General features: G+C 42.3%; 1 protein-coding gene across 1 annotated transcript in view; it reads left to right on the forward strand.

The window, feature by feature from the left end:
- glrbb (glycine receptor, beta b) overlaps nucleotides 1–6986 on the forward strand; it is a 30618-nt gene extending 23632 nt beyond the window's left edge. The window contains exons 9-10 of the mRNA XM_037078192.1: nucleotides 2888–3180; nucleotides 5810–6986. Of these exons, the coding sequence (XP_036934087.1) occupies nucleotides 2888–3180; nucleotides 5810–6106 (590 nt within the window). The 3' untranslated portion in view covers nucleotides 6107–6986. The remainder of the gene's footprint in view (nucleotides 1–2887; nucleotides 3181–5809) is intronic.
- Nucleotides 6987–9069: the final 2083 nt, after the last annotated feature.

Consider the following 9069-nt stretch of genomic DNA (forward strand, 5'->3'; position numbering starts at 1 on the left):
TCGTTAAGCTCACTCCTCTCAGCACATCTTCATTGTTCACCAGTTTCTTGATTTCCTTCTGTAGCCAAGAATATTTCTCAGCTCGATCACTGCGGTCTGCAAACCGCTTAACATTTCTTAACTTAATGTGTCTTCAGGTTATATTTTCAGTTTTGTCTTATGACAGCCCTGTGCTTATTGTCTGGTTAGGATTAGTCACAGAAACCACCTAGTTTGGGTCAGTCGACAACATGTTGTGACTTGAATACCTGTTTGTCAGCACGAACATGGTGGAAACGTCCCGACTTCTCATCCAACACATCCTGTTTTTGGCCCAACAAACCGCAAAACTGTCACGCTTACAAAATGTTGGAGCGCAGTCTGTAACTGTGGTCTCTGGCTCAGCAGCATGTTCACCTATAAAACATTCGTTATAAGTCACCAAACAGAGAACTGAATGTCGTCATCACACTCGTGTCTCAATGTGCTGCTTGTGGATTTAACATTTTGACACATTCTTGTCAAGAAAACTGCATTTTCTTTTACTACTTTTACCAAAAAACATCTGACTTCAACAAAGATAAAATGATCTATTGTTACAGTTAAAACATCGTTTTTATCTTGTATCCAAGCAGTAGATGAAGTGACAATAAGAAAACAGTGTGACAGGTGGAAGGTGTCGCTCGTAGTGATGAAGCTGCAGAGAATCATCACCCGACTTCTCGGCTCCTCTCAGGTTTTTGTAGCTTCGTGTCTCGTTGCAGCTGCATTTCCTGTTTGCTTTACTGTTTTGGTTCTCGCTCACATCACCTGTGTGTGTTTTCAGCAAAAAATCAAAGATAGAAACTTTCTGGTTCTTGCTGTGACTTGTCTCCAGTTGACTCATTAATGTTTGCAGCTACATTCTCAAGTTAGTCAATGACAGGCTCCTGCTTTAGTGGTAGGTAACTGCACAGAGGAAGCTGGTTAGCCAAGAATGCTAAAGTTTGCAGCTGACGTTAAAGTAGACAAACACAGTTTCATCCATTATGTGTTTCCCATACATGACGCGGCAGAACTGACCCACACTATTAAAAATTCAGACAAAGCTTGCTGAAGCTGTTCCACTTCTTCCCTCCTCCTCCATAATTCAGCTCTGTGTGTAACATGTCAGTCGCCCACGTACAGAATCACATGGGCACCTCTGTGTGTGCACGGCAGCATGGATGAGATAATCCATTGTTATCCCGCTCCTGTCATCCCCTGCCTCCTCTCCTCCATCCTCCCTCCAGTTGTTTATCACCACTTTCATCCCATCATCACTCCAACTCCTCCTGGAAGCCTCCTCTGACTTCTCTGTAAATGGGATCAGTCCAGGTCAGTCGACTCTCAGGTGTGGGACCACTCTCATTTATTGCTCTGTGCCGTGTGTGTGTGTGTGTGTGTGTGTCCGTGTACTGTGTGCACTGTACGTGTCCATGTGTTAATTGAACTGTGTATTTTTGTTCATTTTCTGTCAAGCTAACAGGGGGAAAAAAAAGGGGTTGACTGCTACGTTACAGAAACATGTTGTTCGTGTTTTCTGTCCGATACGAAGGCCAGCTTGATTTCGTACAAGCAGCCGAGTGTGTCACCGGGGAACAAATCTGTTTTAGTCACGCCACCTCTCATGTTTACCTTCACTCGTGGATAACAGGCAGGCGTTCAGGTCGACGATGCTCTTTAACAGTTTATTTCAGAGTGGGAGTTGATTAGAAATCCTGAACCCCGTGCGAACCCTCCCTTGATGAGACACCATTAGGAGGCCTGGAGGCGAAACCCATCGGTCATCACATTGTGTTTATTATCTCTCTAAAGAATCATTACAGTCAGGAAAAGGGAGTGAAGCCCTTCATTGGTGCCTCTAATAGCCTCTGAAGAGGTTGTAGTAATTCTTCCTGCTGTAGCCTGACGGAGCTGCTGTGCAGGGCCAGTCTCTAACCTGTAATCCTGTTAGCCATCAGAGATAAAAACAATTTAAAATTACTATCATTAGAGGCTGTCTGAAGCTCGTGGAGATGTCCTAATAAAGGAGCGGTCATGAATTTCTAATTGCAGTCATGCTCTCAGATACACTGTGTGGCTGTGAGCGCTTTATTACAGCTGTTGTGAACGCCGGAACATGAATTCGTTCTGTGTTTTTGGCTTTGAAGGGGAAATGTATCGCTGTGGTCTCTCAGCAGAAGACAAATCAAATGCTTTTTCTCAGAACAAGAAGAATCTTATCAGTCACTTATGTTGAAAATCATGGTCATGTTTTATCTCATGATAAATCCGAGCTGAGCTTTGATTCTCGATCATTTTCTGTCACAGACTGAAATGTTAACGTAGCACCAAATCTCCAAATGACTGTCAAGAACCAGAAGTCGACCTCAAACGCCAGGTCGTAGTTATTATCATGTTTTACTTATTCTTTATTCATATAAATATTTATTTATTACATCCAGCCACTAAATATGGCATTCCAAGTTTCTGATCCTAGCTTATGTTAACAGATACAAAACAGAACAATGATTCTTCTGCAACGATTATTTTACATAAACATTTTATCAAAATGATTTTCAGACATGTTTTTAAAGAGGCTTTATATGGCTGCCTGTTTTTAAAATAAAAATTGCATTTCAGAAAATGTATTTCTTAACCAGAAGAGTGGAGTTTTGTTGAAATTGAAGTTTATATTCCACAAAGCAGTCACAGCTATCAACGAAACACAGGCACAGTCGTTTGAACTGAATGAAACAAGTGGACAAAGCAGGAATGATTTACAGAGTGTAGAAGAAAAGATTCATGATGGGTGGTGGAAGAGTTATAATTTCAAACTTATAATTTCATAACTTCCTGTCTTCACTGTTCTGACTGACAAGGTCACGCATCCTCCGTCCTTTTCCAGGCATCCTCTCGGTGCTGTCTCTGTCCTCTGAGTGCACCTCCTTGGCTTCGGAGTTGCCCAAAGTGTCCTACGTTAAGGCCATCGACATCTGGCTCATCGCTTGCCTGCTGTTTGGTTTCGCCTCGCTGGTGGAGTACGCCGTGGTTCAAGTGATGCTCAACAGCCCGAAGCGCATCGAGGCCGAGAAGGCCAAGATGGCAGCCAAGGAGAAGGCACTTGGAAAGAGCCCCGCTGCCAAGAACAACACGGTCAACGGGACCGGGGGGACGCCGCTTCATGTCAGCACCCTGCATGTCAGTAGATCTGGTTCGATAACTTCACTCTGTGTGTGTGTGTGTGTGTGTGTGTGTGTGTGTGTGTGTGTGTGTGTGTGTGTGTGTGTGCATGTGCTGTTCATCATTCATGGATTAAGAAAGTTACTGTATATTCTCTCTCAGTCAAACCAAACCATCATACAGTGTTACTGAAATCAGTTAAATTAACTAAGTGATATCAGTCCTGTTCCTGCGGGACCGTGATCTGCATGTTTTAGATGTTTCCCCACCATTTTAAAATAATCAGCTTGTCATCAAGCTCAGACGAAACCTGATACTGACACAGGAATCAGGTGTTTCAGGGCAGGTGAGCGTGTTAGATTCAGGGCAGGGCCACCAGGAACTGGACTGAAAATCTTATCTTAACTTGTCTTAGTTCCAGTGAGAGGTGAAGTCCCGCCTCAGTAATTTAGACTTCTAGGCAGTTCCCTGTTGGGCTCTTGGTTAACAGCAACCCATCAGCTATCTGATGATTTGGCCTCTGGGGGGAAACGGTCAGTGTTCAGTATCCAGGCCAAGACTTCCTCGTCCACGTATCACTCACTGTTTACAGTCTGATCAGCAACTCCAAGTGTCCAAAGAGAGTTTCATCTCCTCAGACTGACATCTGCACATGAAGGCAAGTCTGTTTTTAAAACCATGAAAAAGCACCACATCACCTTGTTGTGTGTGTGTGTGTGTGTGTGTGTTTATGTTTACATGTTTGTGTTAATGTGTATGATTGTGATGAACCTCCTGCCTTCGTTAACACACAGCACCTGAGGCACAATGATCTCATCAAAATGCAACACACGGAAACCTGTTCATTAGAAAAAAAAGATTGGCACTGTCCCTAACACACACACACACACACACACACACACACACACACACACACACACACACTGTAAACACAGTCAGGACTCAGTCGGACACTCACGTGCACGTCAGGCATGCCGTATGTTGTGCGGGTCTTCCACTTGTTCGGCTAATTGAAATTAATTTACCTCTCGGTCTGCGTCTGTCCGAGGCACATTCGGTTTAAGAGGATTACATTATTCCACTGAGGTTTAATGGGTTTTCTTGTCAAAACCAAATCAAAATAATGAAGCTCTAATGAGCTTAATGACTTCAGTGAGTAAGCATCCATAGTCTGATTAGATCCTGTTCACCCCGCAGGCCTTCAGGGAAGATGATGAAAGGGATTTCTTTTGGGATGACATTAAACTGCATCCTTCTGCTGTTTCATGTAAGTTGTCCGATATGAGAGAACGTAGAGGGTGTCGAGGGTTTACGAGACCTCGGATGAAAGAGGAGCCATATTAGGCAACATCGTAGAGGACAAAGAAAATCTAATTTTGTCTCCGAAGATCTTTGGTTTTTCTCTTAAAATAACAGCAGTTTTGTTGTGTGAGCGTGAGTTCTGTCCAAGTTTCACGATCAAACAGCTTCTCTACAGGATTGAAGGTTGGTCTGTTTTCAATCGTGTCCTGCCGTCCGTGAAGCGCTTCAGTTCACGTTCCTCACAGTTCTGATGAAACCTGCCTGCAGCGTGGACGGGATGTATAGAAACAAATGACGCTACTGTTCAGGCACACAATGCTTTTAATGTGTCAGACAGTCGTTGGTGAAAGTGGAGCATTCAGTTATCTCTGGCCAGTGTGTCATTACAGAGTCTGGGATGTTTTTACATGATGATTTATGGAAGTTGGTCTGTAATCTATAAAGAAATCTATAAAGAGAAGATGTGAATGTTAACCAAGGACAGACGAGCTCTGCTGTCTTGTCAGAGAAACTGAAAATGTCCGTTGTTCACAAGGTAGACTTTAAAATGCATAAACAGGCGACAGAAGACGAGGAAACTTGTGGAATGATCCAAAAACACGACTCGATCAGTAACAGGGTGGAGGTTCATGATTGTGTAACGGACATCACTACAGTCCTCTACAGGCTCACCAACACTTCCTTTATAGATCTGCACATCTTCAGCTCGCTCGTTAAGAATCAGTCCCTGTGGATTTGTTTTACACACCATCCATCACAACAGTTAAATCTGCAGTCCTGTCGAGGACCAGTGTCAATACAAAAAGTCTTTCAATCCAAGAATAACTCTCGATTGAAATATTGCAGCGGGTGAAGCTGACCTGTTTATATATGACATGTTAATGTAGGCTCAGTTTAATATGCAACTTAATTTTATACCATACATGTAGTGGGGGTCCCTGCTCGGTCTTACTACCAGCTGAGCGCTCCTTGGTCTGAAAACTGTTCATCTGGGCGCCTACATAGTTCTGTATGCCAGTGTGCAGCTGAGATAAGGTTTAATTGGAGAAAAAGTGACAGTGAAGTTAGAGATAACCACATTTAATCAACATTTTCCTTAAAAATATGTATTCTGCAGTATGAAATAGTCTTTGTTGGTACCAGCAGTCAGAGTTCGTGGCTCTCGGCGCTGTAATCTCAGTTTTATACCCCTTTGATGCGGTGACTCTGCCTCGGGGGCTGCCAGCAGCGCTCTCAGACTGTTTGCATAATCTTATCTTACTTTGTGCGTCTCAGATAGGTGAATGAACGCTGCAGGATTTAACAATCATTTCTGTCTCCCCTCATGTCGCTCTCTTGTACCCAGGTGGCTGAGAACCGCTGCAAGAAGGTGTGCACGTCTAAATCGGACCTGCGGACCAACGACTTCAGCATCGTGGGCTCGCTCCCGCGGGACTTTGAGCTGTCGAACTTTGACTGCTACGGGAAGCCGATCGATAATGCCGGGGCTGCCGGGAAATCCCAGTCCAAGAACAACAAGAAACCTCCTCCCCCAAAACCCGTCATCCCCTCTGCTGCCAAACGGGTCGACCTGTACGCCCGCGCCCTCTTCCCCTTCTCCTTCCTCTTCTTTAATGTGATTTATTGGTCCGTATACTTGTGATTATCTTGAATCTTGATCTTGTATTATTAATCCACTACTTCACTCCCTTAAATATCTTTATTGATCACTGAAAAAAGTTTAATTCCAAAGTGAACATTGAGAAGTGAGTCTTAGCCAATCAGAACGATGGCTGGGAGCAAGCTGAAACTACAGTGTGTCGTTATTATTACATTTATCTTCACATAAAAGTAGAAAAGTATCATCGTTTGTGTATTAAAATGATTATAACTTAATCTTTATTTACCTAAAATGGATATTATAGCATCTTGTATTGAAATACTTTATTAATTGATAATGGTACTCGAGAGGCGAATACAGGACTGCAGATAAACGGCTGTGATGGATGGTGTGTAAAACAAATCCACAGACATTGATTCTTAACGAGCGAGCAGAAGATGTGCAGATCTATAAAAGAGCATTTGTAAATAGCTATTTGATTTTTTCGCCCTCGCCTGGTGGGAGTCTGAGTTTAATACGCTCAAGCATTTTCTTTAAGCCTGGATGCAAAGTGTAACATTGTAATTACCTTGCATGTTAAAAAAGATGCATGTATATGAAGAGAAAAGCTAAACGTATATATATATATAGAATATATAAATATATACAAAGTATTTATTAGATTTGGTTATTCTTATGATTTGCTCTTGAAAAGATAAGTGGGTATGTGAGACACCGTGTTCCTGTCCAGATGGTCATGTGACACTGCCACTCCTTTAACTAGTGTATTGTTTGACATCTTCCCACCTGTAGTGTGTGTGTGTGTGTGTGTGTGTGTGTGTGTGTGTGTGTGAGAGATAGTGTGTGTGGGTCACTGTGAGTTGTGACCATGTGTCTGTGAAATTTACACGCAAAGTTTAAAATAAAATGAAATAAAAGACGATCAAATGACTTTTCACCATTTGCTGTGAATAAAGATGGACACGCATTTGGATTCTTAAACACTGTTTGTTATTTTTGTGGCAGTACTCAGAGAGCGTGCAGCTGTGAGGTTCTGCCTGGAGGGTTCTGACCAAATCCTGCAGTTCTGTCACACATTTGTAGGCGCGACCGGGCTCGGTTGGCACTTTTCTCTGCATTATTTCCCTGGAGCACTTTATGTCAGATAATTCCAGCGAGCAGGAAATGAAAGTTTGAGGTCTCGGCTATGAATTAATATGATTTAATGTGCGCACATGTTCTGTAGAATGAGGTGATCTGTGAGAATCAGCCTGAAGAAAATGGATTGTTTAAATGTGGTAATTACAACAAAAAGGAACTTTTGCTCAAATAAGACCCAGAAAATCTGAATGTTTAAGGAGAGACACCGGCCAATTTTGAGATTTTAAGTTGTAATCAGTAATCAGCTGTGGAAGTCTCGAGGTATGAAAGTATGAAAGTTTGACCCTGTTCACTATTTTCTGTCTATAATCTATAAAACACAGAAACACGTTTTCTCAACATGAGGTTTTCTGCCACGAGCAGGAAACTTTCACTTCACTTCACAAACTTACATATACAAATCTTTCCAGGTTTACTCCTATCTGCTGTATAATCTGCAGTGTTTTCACATCGTTCATACCTTGATTTGTAAAACTCTCCTGAAACACGGCAAATACTGTTTGCTCTTTATGAGGCTGTTGACAGGATTTACTGATCTACAGCCGAGTGATCGAGAGAGATATCAAAATTCTGCTCTCCTGAAAACTTGACTCTAATATGTCAATGTCAGAATGAATAAAACATTATGAACCTGCCTTTTAAATGTCCAGATTTCAGTTCTTGGGTAGTATGCATATTAATGCATATTTTATCAGATCAGGCATTAACGTAAAATCTCAGAAAACTTTCATGCTGATATTTGTTCACATGTTTTTCCCTCATCACCTTCAGTGCCTCCTCTTAATGGAATATCTACCCAGTTCCAACCAAACAGCATTTTAAAGCCATTTATAGAAATGTCTAATTATTTTTGCCTTTGACCATTAAAAAAGAAAATGCTCATTACTGTATGTAAACAGAGCTTTTTCATAGACATTTAGAATACATCAGAATACTCACACAAAAACCAACCCTGCTCCCACATGATCAAATCATTCCCTCGTGTGGCAATTTAGCAGATTATTTTGTATATTAACTTGATATTACACATTTCCAATATCTCTGTCGAACACAGTCAGTCCACACATCACTTTTGATCTCAAAGACATGAATTATTACCCATGCAGTAAATGTTTACAGGTGCAGAGAGCAGAGAACGTTACAGCACATTAGCTTTGTTCTTCTCATGACCCTGCAGGACTCGCAGCAGGTCGAGATGCATCCTCGGCACCTTCCCTTCGCTCTGCCGACACGTTTCCTGACCATCACCACACTAACACATCTGCTTCTTCCACCGAGGCTTGACCTCGCCTAATCTGCCAAACCAGCCATGTATTATTCATGCGACCCCGCTCAGAGAACGACCCCTGACTATCACTGCGAGACTCCACGTATGAAATCTGTCTCCGGCTTTAATGAAGCAAGATAGATGGCGACCTTATGTTGCGACAACAGGGTCGTATTAATGAAGTTTGTGGCAAATTAGCCCAAGATTGCTCACGTACAGGAGCCAACCTGTCATTGCTGGGATTTTTTTTTTTTTTCCCCACAAAATCAGAAAACAAGACCTCTGTTTTTCCTCTCTGCAGCTGCCATGGTTACAGACATGGGAGAGAGATTTTGTCTGTCACTACAAACACCTGAGACGCAGCACGGTCAGACTGAAGCTCTGAAATGGAAGACGAAACATGAACAGATGTAGAGAAGCAGATGTTTTCACAGATGAATGACTGTATGTATTTGAATGTGGTACAATTTGACTTATATGAGGACTTATTAGAGCTCTGACTGAGTCATAAACAAGTGATTCTGCATTGCAGTGCCCCCCAATGGTCAGATCTATACCTGTTTAATGTAACAAGGAGACAAAATGCTCCTCTCCTGGG

The sequence above is a fragment of the Acanthopagrus latus genome, chromosome 18, assembly GCF_904848185.1.
Source record: "Acanthopagrus latus isolate v.2019 chromosome 18, fAcaLat1.1, whole genome shotgun sequence".
NCBI classification, from domain to species: Eukaryota; Metazoa; Chordata; class Actinopteri; order Spariformes; family Sparidae; genus Acanthopagrus; species Acanthopagrus latus.